Here is a 27,589-nt window from a genome sequence, read left to right on the forward strand (position 1 = left end):
TGTTTTGCTGGGCAGTAGTGGCACAAACCTTTAATCCCAGCACTTGGGAGGCAGAGGCAGGTGGATTTCTGAGTTCGAGGCCAGCCTGGTCTACAGAGTAAATTCCAGGACAGCCAGGGCTACACAGAGAAACCCTGTCTTGGAAAAAAAAAATTGTGTTTCTACAAGCTTAAAAAATGTCAAGATCCATTTTTCCAATATAAATGATCAGTCGTAAGATCCACCATGTCTGAAGGGTCAGAAAAAATGTTAAATAAGTAGACTGGTAAGAAAACATGACTCTGAGGCAGAGTCACAGTCAGAAGGCCGAGAACATCACAGGGCCAGCAAGAGTGGTCAGCAGTGTGGCATTCTAATACCAGGAGTTGATAAATCACTTGGGGGGACGCTCACTCCAGCATGGTGCTGGCAAATTCTATGTGAACAAAGCCTTTACTCAGAACTCTATGAGTCATGAAGCATGGAGAAGAGTTGGCCTCCTCAGAAGCCCTGGTTCTGATCCCAGCCATGCTCTCAGCACAGTGCAGATGTCATAAAGGCAACCTGAGAAAATTCAACCAAAGGCTATCAAAACATTTCCCCAAGCTTTTGGCACAAATCTGATCCCCTGAGTACAAATTTGGGATGAACCTAGAGAGATGCAAAAATATCTACTTAAAATTCTAAAACTATATAAACTGTAGTTTATACATATATATCACTGAAAGCATTTCAAGGACCTTTTTGTCCACAGGCAACAGTTCCTAGAAGCCTCAACTTGTGTAGAACACACACTTTTGTATGTTGTACATTTTTAACATCTAATTTCAGCCTTAACAAATACAGTTACCTCAGAATGGTCTCCTTTCCTCCCATAGTGTGCAGCCATCACGTTGGAAGCTAGAGAGCTGAGTTTGATCATCTTCAAGCTTTTTTTTTTTTGTTTTTTCGAGACAGGGTTTCTCTGTATAGCCCTGGCTGTCCTGGCACTCACTCTGTAGACCAGGCTGGCCTCAAACTCAGAAATCCACCTGCCTCTGCCTCCCAAGTGCTGGGATTAAAGGTGTGCGCCACCACCGCCCGGGTCATCTTCAAGCTTTTAACACATTGTTGCAGAAGCAAGGTATTTGATTATGAATACCCTTAATGGTACCCAAATCCCCGGGTCACTAAACGACACGTGGTCTAAATGCAGACACAGTAAAGGGCTTCTCAGAGCAGATGTGGCCCACAGCACGTGGCTTTGTTCCATTGCAGTTACCACATGATTCTATCCAATACCTCATGGTACCCCTATCTAGTGCTTATTTATAATTCTCTAGCCCAGGTTGCCTGGAACATCACTGTGCAGTCTTGGTTGACTCCTACTTTTCTACCATCCTCCCACATGCTGGTGGTGAGCTATCATGTCCAGCTTCACTCTGTTTTTTGAGACACAGTCTCACTATAAGTTCTCTCCTTGGGTTCACCATCCTCCTGCTTCAGACCTTGAGTGCTGGGATTACAGGCTTGTATGTCAGGTAATGGAGTCTGCTTTTAAATCCTTCCTCAGGGCAGCTGGATCTCCTTAAGAAATACCTTTTCTTCCCTTTTGTGTTACAAAGGACACCCTATTACAGTAAGAGTGATGCTTGGTCTGGGTAGGAACCTTCATTTCATACAGATGGCAAATGGTTCTATTGCGCTGTGGAGCACATTCATGAGAGTGTTAACATGGAGGCAAAGGGGTTATTCAGGAAGGAGTTGAGGATATCTCTGTCTTAAGGAGGAAGTAGCATGGCAAATGATTCAGAGAGCATTGAGTTGTCAGCATTTGCTCACTTGCTATATTATGGTGTGTGTGTGTGTGTTTTTCTTTTTTTTTTCTAACTCACTTTGTAGACCAGGCTGGCCTTGAACTCAGACGGAAATCAACCTGCCTCTGCCTCCCAAGTGCTGGGATTAAAGATGTGATCCATCACTGCCTGGAAGATTCACAGTCAGTGATCTTAACTCACTGAGCCACGGTTTCAGCATGCATGCCCAATTTTCAACTGGCTGCAAATACTTCAACAGCAAAGATAAAGGAAGTTTAAAAAGTGTTCAAAGTTGATTTTTTTTGTAGTTTTAGAACCAGTATATGAATCAGAATTGAAATAAAAATGCAACCCCTCAGAAATGAAATAATCAGTTTTTATAATTTAATAATTTTAAAGAAAAGTGAAAATAAAAATGGCTTCCACTTGGTTAGAGCACTAACAACAATCAGAATTCATTGGCATTGGAGACAAAATGGTTTTCTTTCTGGCCAGAGTCACCTGTTCTCCAACTTCCGGCAGTATCACTGCTGTCATCTTTCAATAAATGTCCATCTACAAATTAATTAACTTTTTCTGAGACAATCCCAGGCATACTATTCTTCTAATTCCCATGAAAGACTCACTTTTAAGATACAATTGCAGCTGCCCCACACTGCCAGTTCCTGCGTCACACACACGCCTTAAAATTCTGTAATCAGCAGCCAGCAGGTGCCATATCGCATTCAACACACCACAGTCAGTCAATACAGACATCCCCAAACACACCAAGGCTGGTTTTGTCAAATGTTTTATTGAGTGTAGACATCTGGAGTACTGTAAAACATGCATTATCTTTAGATTCAAAAAGGAGCAAGCCACATTGTCTTCACTGTCAGATGTGTCAGGCTTGGCATACATGATGGAGATTAATGAAGCATCAGGGGAGTAATGTGGCTCTTGAACAGCCATACAGTGTGAAGTAGGGTCTTAATCACGTGAGAAAGCAAAGCTCTTCACGCTTAGTAACTTGCATTTCACTGAAGGTACATAGTATTTTATAATTTTAAAACAAATAAAAATAATTTGTTTGTAGAAGATTCCCATTCCTAACTTTGTCTCTTTAGATTTCAGAAACTTTAATTTAAAAAACACCCACCCCCTAAAACCCAATATATGCACTTTAGAAGTAGTATATTGATCTGAGCAATAACTAAATTTATTTCTTTTTTGGTTGCTGAGGTGTATTAAATTTGAAGAAGATAATGTCTCCATCTTCAACAATGTAATTCCTGCCTTGTTGTCTGTATTTTCCAGCAGCCTGCAAACAGGAAAAACAGGAAATGGCTTATTACTTATAACCAAATACATAGGAAAAATAGAGGAACTGGCTTATTACTTATATCTAAACTCTCAGGAAAAACAGGAGAAATAAATGGAAGGAAATATTCCCTGGGTCATGTTCAAAGCACAATAAAAGAAGAGATATGTAGAAAGGTATACAAGTCCTAAAGAAAAAAAAAGATAAGCAAAATCCTTCTGGTTTAGATAGGACTAAGCTTCCACATTTGTGTACCAATCACACTGTGTTCTCACTAACTGTTGACACATAGATGTAAATCATACCAATGTCATTAAGCTTCATTACATGCTGTTCATGGTACATCTCTGAGGAGTCTGCAAGCACCCAGCAAGTCACTGTAAGAGACTGATCAAATGAGGCAGAAAAAGCCACACACGCTTTGTTTGCTTAAAGAAATTCTTTGGTGACCCTAGTGATATCTTAAAGACAGTTTGCTCTAAGAACTGCTCAACTGTGCTGCATGCGTTTGAATTTCTTGTAGCCCCATTTACTCTTGACAACGGCACTGACATCTGTGCGTCCTGAATGTTATTGTGGAAGTTTTCTGACAGAGTTGCTCCCAAGCAGACTCTTACAGGTTGGAACTGCAGACATTTTTCCACTTGTAAATCAGTCAGCAAAGAAATGATTCCACCTGCTGGTGTGCAGATCTAGACATGCTCTTGATAATTACACACAAACAAATGAGATTCACCCATGGCACAGCACATACTTCAGGCTCCTGAGCACACACACTTAACACTCACACAATTATCAGCCTCCTGTGACGCTGGCATCAACCACTCAACAATGGGTACCCAAATTCTCAAGTGTTTTTCTTGAGAACATGAAAACTTTGTCTAATATTAGTACTTCCTTTTGATAATATTGAAAGAAAGTTCAAAGTCAAGTGAAATGATATTTATCAGTAATAAAAACACTAACAAAGATCATACATCTGAAGTTTAAATCAACAAACTAGATTGAAGAATCCTCATAAGCATACTTTTGATAGTATACAATACAAAGGATTTTTGCCTAATAGCAATATGCTATTAATAGGAAGTTTATCTTTAAAAAGACATTGTGCTGTATCATTCTAAAAGACATACTAAATACTCACATGATTTTGTAAAGATGTAATGTACTGAAAGTCATATGGTACTTACTTCTAGGATCTAAGCCTATTATTATATAACTATATGTACAAGTTAAATGAAATAAACACTGACATGACATATTAGTGTACGTTTATATACTTTATTACACTCAAGTTTACTATTAATAGTGACAGTGTTTCTTTAAATTCTCTAGAGACCATTTAATCCATTTCCACTGCTATCAGAAACACTGGTTGAAAAAAAAAATCAATACCCATTTGTGAATCTTGAGTATGTATTAAACAAGACACGTCTAACCAGTTCATTTGCACTTGAAAGCAGCCATCTGTAGAAGGCAGCTTTGCCTAAGCAGATATGATTGCTAATAGTGTGATATCCCTGTAGACTACAAAGCCCAAAGAGCTATTCAGTATATAGTTCACAGCACTGCACTGAATTAGCTATGCTGCTCTGGTGGTAGAAACAAATGTGCACACACACACACACACACACACATGCACACGCACACACATGTACACACAGTCCTGTTTGCAACCTCAAACTTCCTTATCATGCACAAGTAAACATTGTTGGATAAGAAGCATAAAGCTCATAAATTCTTCATTTATCTAGAGCTCAAAATTTAAACATTAGTTTTGGAAGTTAAAAATATATGAGACATTTAATGGTACTCTAGGAAAAGCCAGAAGCTGATCTTTCCCAATTTATGATATAAAGTGCTCAGCCTTACATGTTATTATAAGCAGGAAACATTATTGTACTGTATATTATAGTTTCTGGATCATTAAAGAAAGTATTCACAATTCATCTTCTCTTAGATTTATTATAACAAAATAAACTAAGGTTTGGTAAATATTGACTTAGTATATATAAGTATGACAAGCTCTTTCCATCTCTGGATTCTAGAAACAGAAAATATTTTAATTTTCTGTATGAAAAGAAATATATGCTAACATGATATAACACACTGACAAAAGAAATCAGATATTCTCCAAGTCTTTAGCATTTCTGATGAAGTTCACCCTCAGTATCTGCATACCTATCTATATCAATACAGAAGACACCAGTGAAATCAATGGATTTGTTTAGTTGCACACTGTGACTTTTTTTTGGGTGCGGGGTAAGTCATAATGGCTCTCAATCAATACCTAACCAATTATATGAAGATCTTCCTTTCCGGTTCTAAAGTTCCAACAGTCCCATCAAAGCCCTGCTGTTCTAATAATACAGGTAAGAATAAACCAAACTTGAAATATCTTTCACATTCCTTTCAAATTATGAAATAGTTAAGATAAGAGTTCTGTTTGAACCTCTCAACATTTTCTACAGCAGTCTTCAAATTAAATTAAAGAAGCTTCCTACAAGGTCAACTTTGAGTGAGGTGGACTACCTACTTACTGGATATTAACAAGTTTCTCTGTGAAGAATCAAACAAGCTAGAAAAATGAATTTTGCAATAGAACTTACATTACAAAAATTAACTTGGTACTAATATTTAAACAGTGCTTCACTCTGAGTGTCTGCAAATCAAATTACAGTTATTAGCTAAAATAAAGAACAGTTTTGGACCTGCCCTCTAGTGTTGAAAAAGCAAATCAAATTTCCAAAGATCTATTTAAAAAAAAAAAAAAAAAAGGAAACCCAGTTTCAGTATCAGCAGGTTTGTCTGACGAGGTGCCATTATCTGTTTCTTTGACTTAGTTAGACTGCGGTTTCTAGTTCATATATACAAATGGGTTACTATGACTTTTTCATTAGCTACTAGTGAAACAATTCTTTGTATTTATGTGACTTAAAAGTTTATTTTTACTTTCAGGTAGAGAAAAAAACAAAACAAAAAATCCCTCCATATAGCTATTTAAAACTGATCCAAAAGCACACGATCATAGATAGTTCCTAATCAGTGCACAATGTTGGTCCTAACAAGCTAACAGCATGCAGTTTAAAGACAGCTATCATCTACCGTGCACATCTTCATGTGAGTGCTAAAATTATAAAATTTGCAAGTAAGAAAATACATTCCTTACCTTGACTGCGTTTTCAGAACCCTCGTCTTTAAAGTCTTCATACTTCATTACTTCAGCCATAATGAATCCCTTTTCGAAATCGGTGTGAATCTTTCCTGCAGCTTGAGGAGCCTTCGTTCCTTTCTTTGAAAAGGACCAGAGAAAACTAATTGCATGTAAAATGACTGACTGTAAGCTTCGAGTTTCTTTTCTCTGATCTGCGGTTGGCTCAACTCAAACTTAAGTTTAATGGGAGTTAGGAAGTGTGCTATACAATTAGTGCGTTTTCACCAGAGGACGCTGCCTGTGTAGCAGACTGAGTACAGACACATCAGCAGGTGTTAAAGAGACACAGCTCACAGCTTTGTTTTTCCTAACAGTCATCTACGGTTTTATTGATTTAGATGCAGTGGTCTGGTTTGGTGTGGGTTTCACTTCGATTTTCTATTCTTCACAGTGGAAAAAAAATAAAGATTTTTAAGGTAACTTTCAAGTTGAATTATCAAAGGTCTAAAAAAGATAAAAAGCCCTCAAAAATTCAGCTCATCTAAACATATAAAATTGATATATAAAGGGACATTTTTAGACATTTCTAGCAAATCAGATAAGCTACAGTCAGCAAATAATTTTGAAATAATCAAGAAATGTTAACAGTAAGATTTTTTTAAGAAAACATTTTGCATAATACAGCTCGCTTCTAACAATCATAAAGGAAATTCAAGTCAAGATGCAAAGAGAAATGTCTTGTAATTACCCCATCTGTAAAATTACAGGAACATACATTCTAGACACACACAACCACAGAAAGAAATCTGAGAAATAATGGTGACCTACAGGCTGCTTAATAAAGCATGTTAAAGTGATAAGGGCGCTGACAGCACAGAGCACAGTTTTTACAATAAAAGATGTATCGGGTCAATGTGGCTACTCCCTGATGCTCACCTGACTGAGTGTCTTACACTTAAGTCATGGCACTAACAATCAGTCTTAAGACAAGCCAGCTTTCACATTTCAAACCCAGAAGTGCTCTTTCCTGCTTCACACAGTTTGAAGTTTTAAGACTTTCAGATACATCTTTAAAATATATAGCAACAATAAACACTGGCAACTTGTCGACTGACTTAGATTTGCTTTGGCATTATTTTTAAAGTTTATATAAAAGGCCCACGTTAGAAGACAATGGAACTTTTCTCTCCTTCAAAGGGGGACAGATAAAAGGGAAGTGAGTCTCCGGTTCACGAGGCGTATCTTATTGTGCTGACCACCTCCATGTTCCTTTTATTGATACTAAATAAAAATAAATGTAACAGCAGCACTGAAAACACAAGTTAGGAAGGACAGCACTGAGATCAGCACAAAACCTGTATTTCAAACAGCATACTACAAGACTCCCTGAGACACTGAATCTAAAAGTTCTGACCTTTGTATATTTTGTAATATACAATTTAGGACTACATATATTTTTAATTATTTTTTCAATAGGAACTACTATATTACTATAATATATTTACATTCAAAAGCAAACCATTATATTTCAGTCTATTGTCTTCTGGGAATAAGTTAGTTATTCTCCCTAATCACATTCAATATACACTAATGTTTAAAATATGTCACAGTCTTAAAGAAGTTGAACGTGTAACAGTAAAAATAAACATCACCTCTATGAATTCAATAGAAAGAAATGAATTATTACACATCGAGTTTAGCTTTTTGAGACTGTGTGTCTATGAAAAGCATAATGATGTCACATTGCTTTTATTGCTGAAAATGTAATCCGAGCAAAGCAAGGGAGGAAAGAACCACCCGCAACCCAAACAAACTTAGCGAATACAAAATGAAAAGCAACATCAATTTCACTGCAGACAAACCCAGTCACACAGATTAAGCAAGCACAATACTGGGGTGTCTTATCTCGGACCACAGGAGGAGGGTAGACAGATCCTACAGGATGAAGAAATTCAGACTATGTAATAGGCAGAATCAATTGTTACCTGCCTCAATCAATGCCGCTCCACTTTCACTGTTCAGCAGATCACAAATAATTAAAGTTATCCTGGACAAAAACCTCATCTGTAATGACTAGCTAACCGCCACCATGACAAACTTCAAAGTCAGTGATATCAATCTGAATTCAATAGTGTGGAACTGGGTATAGCTGATGAATAAGTATGAATCTTACCCTGATGGTCCATGCACGCACTTCATCTGGGCCTGCAGTGAAAAAGTATTCTAGTTGGAGTGCTGCAAATCCAGCCTTAATGATCTTTGGCAAAGCACTGAAATAAAATGAAACAAATTCACTCAACATTTAAGTTGACTCTGCCAGGGATACATCTAGAAGTAAAATTATTCATCTCAAGCAGATAATGGTAAAGATATTAGTAAATGACCATTCATCTTCACACCACACTTGAAGAGGTCAGACAGCAGGGGATAGTTCTTAAAATAGCCCTTCTAAAATTGGTTTTAATTGTACTAGCCTGAAGCATTTTGAACTGTTTACTACTAAAAAAGAGAATTTATATCCCCTGGCTTATGACTATTTTCATCCAATATTAATTATTTCCAGAACTTGAGCCATGAAAGCAAAATTATTTGATTGAAACCCAATCTTCTAACAATATATTATTGTTACTCAGAAAAAAATTATGGCAAGTGATTCACCCTTTCCCCTCCCCCACTGAACATGACGAAAGAGTTTTGGCGATCATCCCTCCTCAAAAATATACATAACTAATACCTATGTTATAATTAAAACACTGTACGGAGATGACAGATGACAGTTAAAAACTTAATTTAAAATAAATCTTTTCACTCTGTCTCATGGTAAAGAAAGGAGAAGATTCCCTCTTTATAATGGTAATTACTCTGTCATTTATTATTCTATCAGCGCAAGCAATTAAATTACTGCAAGGAAATAGTTGATAATAAAGTGTAGGGAAAATGAATGCTAATTAACCTTTGTGTCATGTTCGCTTCCAGATACTTCTGTCTCTCCTCAGCACTCAATTCTTGCAACTTGAGTTCCAAGGCCCCACTAAAAGGAATGACCAAGGCGCCTGGGTCATACTTGTCCACCCACTCTTTAATTTTTATCAACCTGTAGACAAAAAAGGGCACAACATTATCTTGTAGTGCATGCATGACTGTACCACATTCATTATTATCAAGTAGCACATACATATTCATAAGAACTGCACGGTTTTATGATGCCATCTTTTTGTGTATAGCTTTCCAAGGTCAAGGCATTAGCAGGCAGCAATTTCTTCAGGTACATGCTGGGATTTTCTATTACAGTCTAGTTTTATTTTGGCATATTACCTATAGGAACTATATTACAAATATTATCAACTTTTAAAAGTTAAATTGAATTTGTTCAGTATGAATACCTGGACCTCTGAGTAATACTATTTTATAATGTTAATGTCCTTTACAAAATAAGTTTTAGAAAAGATAACTCATAAGGTTGCTTATACAGGAATCACACTTAGAAATGCCAACTAATTTTTGAAGCATCTCTGAAACATACATAATTTGTCCCATGCAGACATCTATTGCCTGGGTTAGCTCCTTCCTGAGTGAACAGAACCAACAGTTGCCAATGGTTTTGAGAGAGGCTTCTGCTCATTAGCAACAACAGTAGCAAAAATGCAATTCTTCCAGATTTATAAACATAGTCAATTGGATACATACTGTTCTTATAAATCCAAATTATTATAGGATCATGAATAGAAATGCAGAGGAAATAAATTCCTTTAATCACAAAAGTTATGGAAATATTCCAAATTCACTAGGAAACATATTAGATGTTGCCTAGAAAGGCACTACTGAGTCATTCTCCTTCTTCTAAACTGAGGATTTAGAAAAGCAGTAATTAGAATTTAAGTGAAACAAAGGCAGCAAATATAATGAAAAGATGCTACTCATAGTTTCTTATTGCTGGATAGGTACCTGTTTCTAAGCCTGTTTCCTCATTTGTAGAAATGGAAATAATAATAATAATAATAGTACATAATATGTTGTAAAGAACCCAGAAAAACAGTACAAACAGTACACATGTAACATCTGCATCCTTCTCTGATAATCACAGCATATTCCCTTTGACTCTATGGCTTACCTAGGTCTGGTTACAGATTTGGATAGTAACATAAGTAATTGGGGCCTAACAGCATCCTATTAGTATGTATGTTTTACATTTATTTTTATTTGTGTACACAGACTTGTACCCACATGCCATGGAGGTCAGAGGACAACATGAAGGAGTCAGGACTCTTCTTCCACCATGCAGGCTACAGGAACTGAGCTCAGGCCATTAGGCTTGTCAATAAGCACTTTTACCTACTGGGCCATCTCACTGGCCCCAAACTCTTGTATTTTGACTAAAGTTTAATAGGCATTATGGCAAAATACTGCAGGAGAAATCTGTTAAATCATCAATGTTACAAGCTACTTTTAAAGGTAAAGAAAAGGAAAAATTAAAGACCAAATTCATCAAAACTCAAATGTCAAACAAAATGGCAAGAATTCAAATAGCTTTTAGAAAGTTAAGAATATAGCCCAATGATGGTGGCAAATGCCTTGATCCCAGCATATGTGGGAGGCAGAGGCAGGCAGATAGATCTCTGTGGTTGAGGCCAGCTTGGTCTATAGAGTGAGTTCCTGGACAGCCAGGGCTACACAGAGAAACCCTGTCTTGAAAAACCATTAAAAAAAAGAGAGAGAGAGAGAAAGAGAGAGAGAGAGAGAGAGAGAGAGAGAGAGAGAGAGAGAGAGAGAGAGAGAGAGACTATGACCAGTTATATAGGATTTAAGATAGAAAAAGAAACAAAAATTCACCCAACAGTTTGCACATGTTTACCATGCAAAGGTAATCATATACTTAATATATTATTAGTGACTTCTTTTTTAAAAAAAAAAATTATTTTACGTATAAATAAATAAATACCAGAAGAGGGCATCAGATCCCATTACAGAATGGTTGTAAGCCACCATGTGGTTGCTGGGAATTGAACTCAGGATGTCTGGAAGAGCAGTTGGTGCTCTTAACTGCTAAGCCATCTCTCCAGCCCCTTATTAGTGACTTCTGATCATAATATTTGTATCCTTTTATTTATATCCTAAAAATATACTAACCCCTAATATTTAGTTTGGAATAAAGTATATGGCCTTAAATTATGATTAAAGCTTGGTATTTTCTTCTAGAAAATTATGAAGTATATAATAAATTTTTGCCTATAATAACATCAAGGCATTTTAAGTTTCTTTATACACAAAATATTCAAATCTCTATATTTAAATGTTATCATTAGTGGCTTTTATTATATATGTTAGAGTCAAATATGTCATTTAAAAAAGCACAGTAAATACAGTTTCATCGAAAGAGAACTAGAACAAACCCATGTGCTAAGATAATGAAAAATGTCATACATCTGTCTTGTAAGTATGGTCAACATAACCAATAAAACTAAAACTGTTAGGAAACAAGATAAGAAATAATTACTTTGGCTAAAACATCAGTTCAGAATAACAATAGTTTTACCCTGCCATTTTCACAGCCTTTCCTGCAGAGCCCTCAGAAGGATTATTTGCATTCCTCAGGTGTTCTATTGTACAATTCAGATGAATAAAGACTTACAAATCATTCCTCTACCGCCAATGTAAGACTTTGATCTGGTGAATACACCATTGTACCTTAACTCTAATTGGCAAAAGCCTGACAGTGTAGAGCATCACACGCTTAATAACAAAGGGGGATCTCAAAGTGTTGACAGATGATCTTCATAATGCAGAAGCAGAGCGGGCACATTTTAGCAGTAAATGAGCACTGAGGTCTAAAGGTCTCTAAAGTGACTGACATCAGACCCGCTACAGCCTTACTGAAGAGAAAGGTGCCGTCACACTCTCCGTAAAGTGACTTCCGCTCTTTTCCTGCCAGCTTCACTTTTGTGACTTTCACTGTCACAGACAACACAGGGAAGATGAAAAGTGACTTCGGTTCTTTGGCTGCCTGCTTTACTTTTGTGACTTTCACTGTCAAACAAAAGTGAGAAATGTCCCAAAGTGATTTTTAATTGCATATTTGAAATAAGCCTTGGGTAATTAAAAAATTAAACTTAATTTAAGATTACAGATGAAATTCATATAACATGCCTATTAGGTCTAATGGTTTCAAAAGTGTCATAATGAGGCTAAGATCACAAGTTTGAACCCCATAGGGACCTTCTGCAGAAAGAAATGTCTATTCTCTTGCTACAATCGATGCCCCAAACTACAGCCAGCCATTTAGAAAACGCATGCTATCAGCACCTGATGGACCCAGAAAATTCAAAGTTGAGCTCAGTTGTCACCACTCAAACACATTTCCAAAGTGCCCAAACAATAAAATGTCTCAGGAAAGTCATCCAATTGCTGGTGGCCTAAACAGTGATACTGAGACTGTCACATGATACACTGGTGGGGGAGAGCAGCAAGCACAAGTAAGGACAGGAGGCCCTCAGGGTCAACTGTAAGAGCTGTCAGAGCATCTGAGCTATAACTTCCATGTGCAGATTACTGCAAGGGATCCAGGCTCTGATAAGGAGCCCCATGGCTTAACTTCTTCAAAGTCCTGGCTGACACGGGAAGAGCACTATGCCCTGGCAGTCATCACACAGCAAGGACAAGGATGGGGCAACTAGGGTTGATCCTAGAAGGGCAGGGCCTTGACACACACCACCATGCTGCCACCTGTCAGAGGATAAGCAGAGTGAGCTTTCCAGATTTAAATTAGCATTAAGTCTAAACTTTACCACCTATGCTTTAATTTTAATCTTATTCCATGCTGGAATTCCAGGTTCTACAATTGGAACTTTTCCCCCTGGGTTACTTTACCCTGTTTGAACATCTTTTCCTAGATATTAGTTTTATTCTTTTTTAATGGTTGGTAGTGCTGGGCACTGAACCTAGCGCCCTAGTACAGTTAGGAAGATATTCCACCACAGAGCTACATTATCTGTTTTAATTTGGGGGTGGGGTGGGGGGAAGATATTATTATTTACTAAATTAATTGTTCCCCTCAACATAAAAATTCCAACAAATTCCTATTTACATCTCGCAGTCATGTTCTAAGGGAGTCTGATGGTTGGTCCCTGGGGTGAGAGGCATCTACAGTGTAGTAGTTTTGATTCTTTTAAAAGGAGAGTCCTCAGGCTAGAGAGATGGCTCAGGTTTAAGAGCATCAGCTCATCTTCCAGAGGTTCTGAGTTCAATTCCCAGCAACCACATGGAGGCTGACAGCCATTTGTAATGGAATCTGATTCCCTCTTCTAGTGTGCATGAAGACAGAGCACTCATATACATAAAGTAAATAAACAAATAAATCTTTAAAAGCAAAAAGAAAAGACCCTTTGAAGTCCCAGGGTTAAGGTCAGAGGTTTTATTTTAAGGTTTATTTCATTTTATTAGGTGTATGAGTGTTTTACAGTAGATATGTATGTATGTATGTATGTATGTACATAGGTATGCATACATGCAACCATGCATGTATGCAACCATGTGTGTGCCTGGTACCTATGGAAGTCAGAAGGTGTTGGATCCTCTCGAAGTGTGGAGTCATAAATTGTTGTGAGCCATGTAATAAGGACACATGCTCCACTGTTCATAGTAGCCTTATTTATAATAGCCAGAAGCTGGAAACAACCAGATGTCTCTCAACAGAGGAATGGATACAGAAAATGCAGTACATTTACACAATGGAGTACTACTCAGCTATTAAAAACAATGACTTCATGAAATTCTCAGGCAAATGGATGGAACTTGAAAATATTATCCTGAGTGAGGTAACCCAGTCACAAAAGAACACGCATGGTATGCACTTACTGATAAGTGGTTATTAGCCCCAAAGTTCGGAATACCCAAGATTCCTATGAAGCCTAGCAAGAAGGAAGACCAAAATTTGGATGCTTCAGTGCTTTTTTAGAAGGATGAACAAAATGCTCACAGGAGGAAATAAGGAGACAAAGTGTGGAGCAGAGACTGAAGGAAAGGCCATCCAGAGACTGCCCTACCTGGGGACCCATCCCATATATAGCCACCAAACCCAGAAATTATTGTGGATGCTAGGAAGTGCTTGCTGATGATGGAAGCCTGACGTCTGTCTCCTGAGAGGCTCTGCCAGAGCCTGACAAAGACAGAAGAGGAAGCTCACAGTCAACCATTGGACTGAGCTCAGGGATCCCCAATGGAGGAGTTAGAGAAGGGACTGAAGGAGCTGAGAGGGTTTGCAGCCCCATGGAGGGAGCAACAGTGTCAACAGACCAGACCCTCCCGGAGCTGGGGACTGGACCACCAACCAAAGAACACATATGGCGCTGGCCGCATATGTGGCAGAGGATGGCCTTGTTGGACATCAGTGGGAGGAGAGGCCCTTGGACCTGAGGTGTTCGATGCCCCAGTATAGGGGAATGCCAGTAAGGGTGGATGGGAGTGGGTGGGTAAGCACCCTCATAGAGGCGGGGCAGGTGGAGGGGGTGGAGGAGTTCCAAAGGGTAAGCCTGGAAAGGGGAAAACATTTGAAATGTAAATGAGGGGCTAGTAAGATGGTTCAGTGGGGAAGAGCACTCACTGGTCTCCAGAAGGTCCTGAGTTCAAATCCCAGCAACCACATGATGGCTCACAACCATCCGCAATGAGATCTGACACCCTCTTCTGGTATGTCTGAAGTCAGCTACAGTGTACTTATTTATAATAATAAATAAATCTTTGGGCCGGAGGGAGGAGGGACTGAGCAAGCGGGGTTGACCAGAACGAGCAGAGGTCCTAAAAAAAAAAGTCAATTCCCAACAACCAGATGAAGGCTCACAACTATCTGTACAGCTATGGTGTGTACTCATATGCATAAAATAAATAAATAAATCTTAAAAAAAAAAAGAAATGTAAATGAAAACAGACAATCCAAAAAAAAAAAAAATGCTTGTGAGCCACCATGTAGGTGCTGGGAACTAAACCCAGGTCCTCTGCAATAACAAGTGCTCTTCACCACTGACCTATCTCCCTAGCCTCTGGCTTTTCATTTTAAAGCTTAGTTTTTCTGTACTTGGCTATGGGCAATGTCTCTTTGGGTGCAGGCCAAGTGTCTCACTTGTACCCCTACTGTCACTGAGCTTCTTTTTTGGTGTTGGTTCCCAGGGAGTCCCAGTTTTCATCCTCAAGTCCTTCTGCGTACTCTAAAACCAACAAAATACCACTACTTTCCCCTTTATTTTACACAGGATGAAAGTATATATATTTAGTTCAGGCTGGCCTTAAACTTGAGATTCTCTGTCCTTAACTTCCTGAGTACTGGAGTTGTAAGCACACGCCACTCTGTGTGGCTCAGACTCTTAACTGAAAACTGTCTATATTACACACTCACTTCACAGTGCTCTAACACCATAGTCTCAGGCTTGTCTATCCTGGAACTTGCTATCTAGACCAGGCTGGCCTTGAACTGACAAGAGGTCTTTGCCTTCCAAGCTGGGGTTGAACAACCTTTTCACAGGGGCCATATATCAGATATTTACATTATGATTCATTCCAGTTATGAAGTAGCAATCACAGTAATTTTATGGTTGGGGGTGGGGGGTCTACCACAACATAAGGAACTGTATTAAGGGCTGCAGTATTAGGAGGGTTGAGAACCACTGCCTCGTGTAGTTTGTGTGTTTATGAACTTATACTAAGAACCCAGGTCAATACTCAGGAAGGTGGAGAACCACTGCCTTGGGTAGTTTGTGTGTTTATGAACTTATAGTAAGAACCCAGGGCAATTTTCAGGAAATGTTACTGTTAAAAAGGAGAGTGCAGTCGGCAGTGCTGTTAGGGCCCTGCCAGTTCCATGCACCCCCAGCATGGAAGTGCTGATGACACAGGCACTGGCAAACACTAAGGTCATCCTGCCCCGCTGCTCCCACCTGCAGCTTGGGTCTTCTACCACTCATCTCAGAGTCCCAAAGCATGCCTTCAGGACAAGACTGTCCTTCCCATGCCTGAGACAGAACCACTGCAGAAAGGCTTGTTACTAGTGTTCTAAAACCAGAAAAAGACAAGGGCCATTATTGAAAGGTAAAGTTATTTTCCTAAGGAATATTTTTTAAAACAAATGACAACTACTAGTGGGTCTGCAATCTGATTTGTACAAGCAATATATAAACTTGAACTATGTCATGCATTTATGACATGTGACTTTTTAAAGCTAAACACTTAGCTCTAGAGATACAGACATTAGCTTTTCCAAAATTTATATCTTAAGTAAAATTACTAAAGTATGACTTGGTAAGCATTCTCTGAATGGAAGCTGCCAAGGCAGTCTGTAACTGAGACTGGTGACATAGGCCTGTAAGTTGAGGTACTCAGGCTGAAGCAGGAGTTCAGGGCCAACCTGGGTAACACAGGGAATGCCTATCTCAAAAGAAAAGTAGGTAAGTCAGTGGGAGAATATTTGTCTAGCATGCGTGACTCTTTGGGCTTGAGTTTTAGCATTGAAAAAACAAGTAATGATGATAATAATAAAAGTCTTTAGTTTAAAAAATGGTAGGAAGGAAGAAAGAAGGAATAGAAAGTAAATTCTAGTTTTGACTAGGGTGTAAAAGTCTACATAGTGCCTGAAAACTCACACCTTCTTCTTAAAGAGGGTTTCATGTTATCACAGGAAGTTTTGATGTTGTGCCTGACTTTATGGGGCTGTAAGGGGAACAATAACAATTGTGACTCTATCACTTGAAGTGGCATGTTGGTGCATTTTGATATGGCATCTATGTCATACTACATTTTCAGTGGCACTGAAACTAAGGATTTGAAAATAAGAGCATTTAATCCAATGTATGAGACGATGCAGAGCAACAGCCAGGCAGCCAGGCTGATGAGCCACCCCAACACAGCATCAGAATGACAGGTGAATTCCTGCCGAGATGTCTCCTGGGTTTAAAACCAAAACAAAAAGTCACTGGTACCTCAAGAAATCTAAGAAAAATGTTCTGTCTGAGTCCTATGGCATGTCCAGCAAATTTCAAATTCATAGTTAAACTGATGACTCATTCAGACACAGGGATGGTTAGCAGTCTGTCCTCTGTTAAGACTCAATTATATGCCTTTCATCTCCTATGACCCTCCATACCTGGAACAACATCTGTAGTACATTAGCTTTTGGGTCCAGATTCTATTAAGAGTGATTTCAGCCAAAGCAATTTCATTTGGTGAAACAAAAGGAATACAGCTACAAACTGTTTCCTAAGACTTCATGTGTGTATGCTTGTGCATGTTAATGAAAATCAACAAACTCTAAAGAAATGGGTGTCAATTTTGCAGCAAATAAAAGTCCACTTGGATTCCTTTTTCAAGGATAATAGGCCTTTTGACTCTACTAACAACTAGAAGGCTGTCACAATAGTCAAATAAATGAAAGATGTTAGGATCAGTAAGCAAATATAAAAACAAAGCAGAAAAAAATTGGAATACACTTATCCTAACCCTTTGATTTCACCATGACTCCAGGATTCAGCAACCCCTTGATAAACTTAAAAAGTCTGTGATGGCCTTGTAACCAATGTTTGAAGATAGTTTCTTTGTTTAGCAAAAAGACTACATTAAAAAAAAGTTCTTTGGGCTGAAAAGATGGTTTTGTGGTTAAGAGACTTGCTGCTCTTCTGGAGAACTGGAGTTTGGCTCCTAGTACCCACACCATGCAGATTACAACTCTCTGTAACATCAGCTCCAGGGATCTAAAGCCACTGGTTTCCAAGGGTACTTGCACACACTGGCACATAACCACATGTAGGCATATATACCTACACATCATTTTACAAGGTTCCTAGCAGTTAGTAAGCAAACAAAAAATGTCAGGGTAAATTCAAATCAACTCTAGCCGGCCAAAGCTTTGATTTCTGATCACACACACACACACACACACACACACACACACACACACACACACACGCCTAGAAAAGCCAACCAGAGGGTTTCAGGACAAGGTTTCAAAATATTCCTGAGGCTCTTGAAAACAGAAAAGTAGTTCTCTGAGGGGTCACCGTTTGGGATCTCACCACTTAGGGACACTAGAAGCTATCATGTGAAGGGGGATGGCTTGATGCTTGGTCTTGACAGCACAAGACCACTGAAGTAACTCTCTCAAGATACAAACTATCCTTGATCTTCCTGTATCAGGACAGTGCTTCTATGTTCAGGCAGCATCCTGATACTGTGGCTTCCAGAGGAATCACCCTTGTTCAAGTGACTACAGTACTCTTAAGTAGAGTAACTTTAACATATTCTTTAAGACACATTCCTCCTTTCAACAAGTTTCCATGTGAATAAGAACTAGCACACCATTCTACTCTACATCATAAACTGTATTTTGCCCTCTTTCTTGTCTCCCATTATAGAAACACAATTGAGGAGTGGGGCAAGGTCTTGCTATACAGCCCAGGTTGGCATCAAACTTGTGATCCTCCCCTCCCAAGTGCTGGGATTAAGGGTGTATGCCAACAAACTTGGCTTTAGACGCCCCACACTCTTACAAGGAATTGAACGAAAGGCTTCATTGCACTAAATAAACATATAATTTACCACTGAGTTATATTATTAGCCCTTCCTTTTTTGAGACATGGTCCTATTAAGTTTCACAAGCAGCCCTTGACCTTCCTGAGTAGCTGAGATCAGACATGTACCATAGCCTAGGTTAGAAAACACTTAAGATTAGAATTGAGTCATTGTGTCTTGCCACCTCTACAGAGCCCTCCTAAGCACAGTATCTGGTACACAATGGATATTCAAATAGTCATGGATAACTCGGGCTGAATTATTCATATCAGGCTCTGATATCCAAACCTTTTGAGTTCCATGATGCTCAGAAAGTTTCAGAATGATGAGCACTTTAGATTTCGAATTAGGGACGTTTAATCAGTTTGTACAAATATAACAAATCTGAAAATACTCTGAAATCTAAAAGCACTTTGAGACTTTGGGCCTCAGCAGTCTGATTAAGGGCTATTCACCTTCTAAATAGTTGAGTGACTCCAAAGTAGCTATCTAATATTTAACATCTTAGTTCACTCATCTATAAAATGGTCTAGGTTAGTAACTATTACTCTGTTCTGAGTTTCTTGGGAATAGGTGCTAGGAGGATAAAGGAAGGGAGAGATGGCAGAAAGGACTCTGAGGTCTGGGGCCTTCTCCCCACCCTCTCCCCCCACCCCTACTCTTGCACAGTCAACAGGATCTGCTGGACTTCTGAATAAGATTTCATTTGAAGAAAGAACTCTTGTTGTCAACCATTCTAAAGCTCACTGATGAATAACCTTCAGATGGAGACCTCTGTTGAGCCAGGCATGTGCCTGGAATATGGAGGAACCAGCACTGCCGTCTTCAAGCACTTTCTCCCATTCCTGCTCAAATGCACTTTTCAGCATCTTTTTAAATAGCCTCCTAAACCCTTTCTGCCACCCTCTATTCCCACATCTTGACTTATTTCTCTTTACTGCACTTACACTGTGCCCTTGATAATTTATTCTTATACCCAGCATTGTTGGATCCATTTGTACAGTTATTAAAGCCAGGAAAAATTTGAACATTTCATTAGTCATCCCCAATGCCACCTAGAAAAGTGCCTATCACAAGATCTTCAGTAAATGCTGGGTGAACCAATCAATAGAAATTAATTAAATTCAACTTTTTTTCTAAAAAAATAAATAAATTAATTAGGAGCTGAGGAGATGGCTCTGTAGATAAAAGCATCTCTGTTCAAGCATGGGGACCTGAGTTTGGATCCCTGGCACCCATGTAAAAAGCTATGTGAATGCAGTTTTAACAGTAGCCCAGGGTGGTGGTGGTGGTGGTGTATACAAGAAGATAACAGGAGCTTGCTGGCCAGTCAAGCCAAAATACAATGAGTTCCAGGATCAATGAGAGACCCTTTCTCAAGGGACAAGGCAAGAGAGAGGTAACATAACATACATCTTCCTTTGACTTTCATAATGATGCATTGATATATTCAACTACATACACATACATGTGCAAATGCACATGCACACAGATGAACAACTGAAATAATGTTCTGAAGGATACATAATTCCTACAGATCCTGTTTAGCTGTCTTCTGAAACATTAATGCTTAGAAAATATTAAGCTATACTTGGAGGCAGGCTTGTTTTCCAGCTAGAATGATGAGTGAAAATCACAGCAGAACAGGTTACCTGATTGCTGTAAGCTCTACAAACAAAAACAGATCCTTACAACTATTTTGTGAAGAGATGAAGACTAAACAGTTGTATATGTTACTGACCTCCTGAAGTTTGTCCACAGAGAGCCTTTAAGTAGGAGAGTTAGAAACACAATCTCTTTTCTTCTCTCTCTCTTCTTATCTAAGATGATCAAAACAATACTACCAATAGGACAGACTTGAATTCTTGTGTATGTACCGGGAATTCCAACATTTCGAGGTGGCAATCTTCTAGAAGTATGCTCAACTAGAGGCTTCTTTGCTCATAAGGGCTTTGACCTGTAGTGAGTATGTGTATGAGAAATGCTAGTGTATGAGAGGCTAGTCAAACAGGGAGGACGGCCTTTTAGATAGTAATCTAGCTATAGAGACAAATATGAACCAAGGAAAAGCAGTGGTGGGAAACTCCACAGCAGAGACATACCAGTCTCTATTAGGTTGAATTTGGCTTTTAATGAAATTATTATGTAAAACTGTATAGTTACCCTGCACAGGCACTTCCTCTTTCTGCTCCTATTGCTTACACCATGTGCCCTCTAAAGGCCACTGTGCATCGGGAAACCTCGTGAAGAGCCAGAGTGCTCCAATTTTAAGAAGAGGATCTTTTTCCAAGTCTGGAAAGTTGAAAGCAATAACCTTCAGACCATTAAGACTGAGCTGGTCCAGACAAAACAAAAAAGTAGATTCTCCACTGGAAAGCGTGGGAGAAATGAAAACTAGTGTAGAGAAACAAGACGTGCCATTCTTGTCTCTACTGAGATGAGGAACAAAACCGTCAGAAGAGAGCAGAGTGGTACCTCTGTGGAGACAAGATGAACGTGGAGCTGGAAAGGATGGTGATGAAGACAGGAAAAGAGCAAAAGGCTGGCGTGGGTCAAGGATGAGGAAGAGGTAGAGCAAGGTGAAGATGAGGACACAGTGCTAATGGCGATGTGCCTCTCAAGCTTAGGATTCAGAAAGCTTATGCCACTATTTCTGTATCTTGCTCCAAGTCCCTCCATGTGCTCACTGATTGATAAGTGCCATGCACCTAATTCCTTTTTACTTCTTTTCATTTCCTTAGTAGTTTTGTTAAGTCTTACCCTGTAATTTTTGCCTCCTTATGACCTAATAATAAAAAAGATGTTGGCCTTTATTTTAAAATACTAAAGTAGGCCAGGCAGTGGTAGTGCATGCCTTTAATCCCAGCACTCAGTAGGAAGAGACAGGCAGATTTCTGAGTTCAGGGCCAGCCTGGTTTACAAAGCCAGCTCCAGGACAACCAGGGCTACACAGAGAGACTCTGTCTCAAAAACAAACAAACACAAACCCCTAAACAACAACAACAAAACTAGAACAGTAGGGTCAAACTCATTCCCAGTTTACATCTGTAGTTGGAATCATCAAGTTACTAACCACACTTTTTCACTGTGCATGGACTGGAAGGAACAGTTCAAACCTAGGCTGCTTCCTCTTTTTTTTTTTTTTTTAATGATTTATTTTATTATTATATCTAAGTACACTGCTGCTGTCTTCAGACACACCAGAAGAGGCATCAGATCTCATTGTGGATGGTTGTGAGCCACCATGTGGTTGTTGGGATTTGAACTCATGACCTCAGGAAGAGTAGTCAGTGCTCTTAACCACTGAGCCATCTCTCTAATCCCCCTAAGCTACTTCTTAACCACCTTCCTGGTTACCTGCTCTGTGCTCCGCATGGACTTCAGTGACGGCTGACAGGGGCACTGAGGACATGAAGCAAAGGAGACACATGTACAGAAAAGCTGGGGCCAGGTCGACTGGGCGCCTGGGTTGAGAAACACCACAGCACCCCAGAGGCTTACCATGAGTATTATATATTGTCAATGTGTATCTAATAGAAAATGGGGTTATTGCATACAGCTGAAGAAGAGGTGGGCTTATTACATACAGGTCAATAAAGAGGAGGGTTTATGGGATAAAGCTGGATCAAGTAGCTAGGCTTAGCTAATCTTGGTAGGAGCAGTACCTGTCAACACTCAGAGGGAGAAAGCTAAGGTGGGCATTTTCTGCACAAACTATCAACAGCCACACTCAGACTCTGTACAATGGTTTTGCCATGTCACTAAGCCTTGTGGGGCATATGATGCCTTGCCATTCTCCCTGCGGTCCTTGATGTCCATGACCATCTCATCAGCACACATTTTCACCAGGTTTACTCCACTCCACAGTCACTAAGTTAAGATCTGTGCTGATCTTTAGTCATCCTCAGAAAAGTACATTTTGAGACTTAGGAGTATTTCTCAAAATAGTTTGTTCACAATCTGTGAAATGGAGGGTTTTAAAAATTTAGTATTATCTATTGAAGTAAGAATTTTAAAAACTTTGTTCTCTGATGTGTGAGAATCACTACTGAGCCTGTATGTTGTTTGCAATTTTATACTCTAATTTTAAAATTTCCAACTATGGTATGACCTTATATAGAATAAAATTATTTTCAGTTCTGTTTCCCTAGATTAAACCCCCTCCAACCTTTCTATTCAAAGAAGTACAGTGCTAGGATATACAAAGAACTTTTATTGTTATAATTCAACAATAAAAATACAGAACCTTAACAAATATAGGCAAAATAATGAATAAACATTTCTCCAAGGAACATTTGTAAACAACAACCAGCAAATGCTGGTTGATGATCAACACTAGTTATTAGAAGACTATAAACTGAAATCTTCACGAGCCCTGACCTCACAGCTTAGGAGGAGACTACAAATAAAAGCTTAGAGAACAACAAGGGCACACCCAGGAGAAACAGTATTATTAGAAAAAAAGGGAAATGAATTATTTTAGTGCATGCTACAATACAGATGAATACTGACTAAAACAGTACACTAAGTAAAATGAGCCACATAATGTATGATTCCAAAAACATGAAATAGGCTTACTAGGTGAGTTCAAATAGGTTGACAGTAGGTGAGCGGCCACAGGGACCACTGGAAAAGGTGATGGGAATCGCTTGTTAATGGGCATGGGCTTCTTTTCAGTGTTATCAAACTGTGTGGATGGTGAAACATTGTGAAAACACCAAAAAAACCCAATAAAGCGTGTTCCTTAAAAGAGAGAATTTTGAGTTTGTAAATTATATGTGTATAATTCACATATACACATACATGCATGCATGCATGCATACATACATACATACATAGAGATAGATTTAGAAAATCCTAAAAGTAAACAGAACTGCTCCAAAGATTGAAAAAAAAAAGTTATAGGAGCTCCACATTATGATTCTATGCTGGACTTCATGTGGAAACAGTAGAGTCGAATAAGAACACCACAGATTTGAAGTAATGCAAATGACAGTTCAAATTATAGTTCAACTACATAGTAACTGTGGGATCCTGGGAACATCATTTAGGATTTCTGACCCTCAGTTTAATCACTTACTACAAAAATTACCTTTGTAGGCCAAATTAGTGATAAAGTGTACTTTCAAAAGTTAGCCTCCAATATCAGTGGAGTTACTCTAGTTACTGGAGAGTTAAAAATACTGTTAGATTGCCCACAGGTAAAGAGTGGAAACTATTTTAAATCAGGTCTACATTCCTAAGAGAGCTTGCCTAATGAATCTATATAGAAAGAAAGGTGGCTAGATGACTATAGAAATACATGTTGAACAATTATGTATAATAAACAAACATTATACCAGATCTTGGTGAGTACAACTTGGAGAAACAAATGTAGGGAGCAGGGACCAAAAAAATATGCAAGAAACTGCAAAAGAGCACTCTAGGTTTAGGACAGGGAGAGCTGAGGTACATACAGACAGGGAAGCGGCAAATGTAGTGATCTTCTCAATTACATACTTAAAACACTGAGGTTAGATAAGAAAAGCAGTAGTAATAATAATAATAATAATAATAATAATAATAATTATAAGGAAACAAAAACAAGCTAGAATTTTATGGGGCTAGGAATAAAGTAAGGAATGCCAAAGGAAAAATAATTGAGTGTTCTATCCTTTCTTTGAGGTTGGCCCTAAGTCAACCACTAAGATGGTTCCTTTCTCTAATACAAGCCCATCGAATGACCCACATATCCACATCCTCTACTGACAATGGGTCATCTGAGAGCTCCATAAACAGCAGACACAAAGGGAAAAGCAAGGCCTGCCATCATCAGAGAAAATGCAAAGTCACTATTTCTGCATCTTTGGGGCAGGAGAGGAGGAACACTGAAGAATGAGCAGCGACTCTCAGTCAAGCTTCTGTACTCTGAAAGGGACACAGGATCCCTTTCATCACAGTGCAATTAGCTTCCAAGACGGTAATCAAAGCCATGGAGGATGGGAAATGAGGTGTCCTAAAGCAAGCAAACAACCAGCCCCCTTTCTAGCCTTTCCCTATGAATAGTGTGCAGCTTGTGATACAACATTCAGTTGCATCTGAAAGATGAGCTAGTCTCAAATAGGAACATTTGTCTTCATTTAATATGTATGTATAGTCAGATGTACAGCACCAACTGGATGTAAGGAAACATTTTAACAAAAGAAGAAAACATTGGAAAATACATAGAAGAATCCTAGTTACCAAAGGTTTTAGTTTATAGCTTATTTGTTTTACTGGAGATACTAAATAAAGAAAAAGAATTTGTAAATAAAATGCAAGTTAACTTTTTCCCTCTAAAATTTTATTTTAACTGTACTGGTGTTCTGGCTGCATTTAAGTCTGTGCACCATGTGCACGCCTGGTGCTAGAGAGGTCACAAGACGTGTGGCCTTGTTGGTGGAAGTGTGCCACTTGGAGAAGGATTTTGAAACTCAAGCCAGGCCCAATGGCGTGTGCCTCTTTTCTCCCCTCAACCCCTCTCTGCCTGCTGTCTGAGGATCCCAACGTGGAACTCTCAGCTACTCTGTACCACCATGTCTACCTATATATTACCAATGTTCCCCACCAAAACAATAATGCACTAAAGTACTGTAAGTAAGCCCTAATTACATGCTTTCTTTTATAAGAGTTGCTGTGGTCATGGAGTCTCTTCACAGTAACAGAGCAGTAAGAGTCAGTCTGCAAAGGAGAAGTATACAATACATAGCTGTTCAACAGAGGCTAGACAGAAAAGACATGCTGTTACCTTGTGGAGCCTTCTCAAGTCTCAGTTCATGCACAGACAGGCAGACATCTGCTTCACAGGACAGATGTCAAGATTAAATTGGAAAGCACACACAATCTGACAAAATGGAAATCTTTAACACATAGTAGGCATTATTCTTATAAAGAAAAGATGGCTTTGTTTTTTCTAGACTCTCCAATGTTCAGACCACAATTTCCTGCATAACTGTCTCATATCTACTTGTGACCTGGTAATAATCAGGTTTATTCGAAAAGGCAAGTTACAGCACTATCAACTTCAAAAGCATCTTTCTTAGTCCTTTGTTTTTTTCCGCTGCGTAGACAAATGGAGAATTTAGCTATTTCTTAAAGAATGCAGCTCAACTGTGCTGGACAACACTTGGGGGTTGTGCCATCTTCAGCTACATAATACTTGAGGTTAGTCTGAGCTACATGAGAGCCTGTCTCAAAAGACCCAAAATCATAAAAATAAAACCTTTTTTCTAAATATACCAATAATGAACTTTTAAAAATTTTTAAAAAAGGTTTTATGATTTATTTATTTATATTTCTTATTTTATGTACATTGGTGTTTTGCCTGCATGTATGTATGTGTTAGGTTGTCAGATCCCCTGGAACTGGAATTATAGACAGTTGTGAGCTACCATGCATATGCTGGGAATTGAACCCAGTTCCTTAGGAAGAACAGCCAGTGTTCTAACCCACTGAGCCCTCGCTCCAACCTCTCCAAATAATGAATTATTAAAAAAAGGAAATCAGGAAAACATTCCACTCACAACAGTTTCAAAACCAAAGAAATAAAAAGCGTCAGTACTCATTTAAAAAGTCAGTTGTCTGTGATGGTGCACTCTTGAAATCCCAGTGCTGAAAGGTAGATAGATGGATCCCAGGGCTTACTGGCCAATCGGCCCAGCCTACCAGCAAGCCCAGGTTCCAGTGGTTAGCTTCTAAGCGATAATGCACGAGGCTGATTTCTGGTTTCTATACAATCCCACTCACTCAACCACATCAAAAATCCCAGGTGGGGAGAAGACTCGGGAATTAAGAATATTTGTTTCTCTAGTATGGGACTCAATTTTATTTCCCAGAACCCATACATAAGGCAGCTCAGTAACTGTCCATACTGTTCCAGTTCCAGGGGATTCAGTGCCCTCTCCTAATCATTGTGGATGCCAGGCACGCACATGATACATATATATACATGTGGGCAACCACTCATACACATAAAATAAATCATTTTAAAAAAATGGAGGAAAGGTCTCATTGTAAGACTTGAAACTTTGATGTGCTAGAAAAAAAATCACATAGAACACTTCATGATCTAGGCAAGGACTTTCTGAAAAGAGCTCTAATAATACAGAACTTAATCCCAACAGGCACATGGGATTGCTTAAAATTAAAAGGCTCCCGCATGGCACAGGAAACAATGCTAAGCCTGGGGAGACAGCCTACAGAACTGGAAAAATACCAAACCAAATCAAACAAGAAACAAAACATGCTTTCTAACTGTCTACCTGAGAGGGATTTAATCTAGAATCTAGCCAGGTGGTGGTGGCACACCTTTAATCCCAGCATTTGGGAGGCAGAGGCAGGCGGATTTCTGAGTTCGAGGCCAGCCAGGGCCACACAGAGAAACCCTGTCTCGGGGAAAAGAAAAATCTAGAATTTATAAAGAACTCAAACTGGCCAAAGTGTGGTGCACGTCTTTAATCCTAAACTTGGGAGGCAGAGCAGGCATATTTGTGAGTCTAAGGCCAGCCTGGTCTAGACGATGAGTTCCAAGTCAACCAGGGCTTTACAGTGAGGCCATACCTCATCTCTCTCTCCACCCAGCATCTGCTCCAGCTCTCAAGCATGCTCACACTTGAGAATTACGTGTGACCTAGATTCAAATGTATATGTATCTAGAAGTGGGCATGGGTGGGGGAGTGGAAAGGGTACTGTGGGAGGGAAGATGACATCTTAGAAGAGTTCTGAAGGGAGAAGATGATATTGGAATCCATGAGACATGGAAGCAGAAGGGAGATGGGGCAGCGAAGGGGGAGGAAG

The 27,589-nt window shown here is 39.0% G+C and overlaps 1 protein-coding gene across 1 annotated transcript in view; it reads right to left on the minus strand.

Moving 5' to 3' along the window:
- Positions 1-2,549: 2,549 nt before the first annotated feature.
- The window catches only part of Ola1 (Obg like ATPase 1), a 121,665-nt gene continuing 96,625 nt past the window's right edge, over positions 2,550-27,589 (minus strand). Inside the window, exons 8-11 of the mRNA XM_031370621.1 lie at positions 9,183-9,323; positions 8,403-8,499; positions 6,245-6,367; positions 2,550-3,075 (exon numbers count right to left, since the gene is read on the minus strand). Of these exons, the coding sequence (XP_031226481.1) occupies positions 2,974-3,075; positions 6,245-6,367; positions 8,403-8,499; positions 9,183-9,323 (463 nt within the window). The 3' untranslated portion in view covers positions 2,550-2,973. The remainder of the gene's footprint in view (positions 3,076-6,244; positions 6,368-8,402; positions 8,500-9,182; positions 9,324-27,589) is intronic.

Source organism: Mastomys coucha, unplaced genomic scaffold (genome assembly GCF_008632895.1).
Source record: "Mastomys coucha isolate ucsf_1 unplaced genomic scaffold, UCSF_Mcou_1 pScaffold15, whole genome shotgun sequence".
Taxonomy (NCBI): domain Eukaryota; kingdom Metazoa; phylum Chordata; class Mammalia; order Rodentia; family Muridae; genus Mastomys; species Mastomys coucha.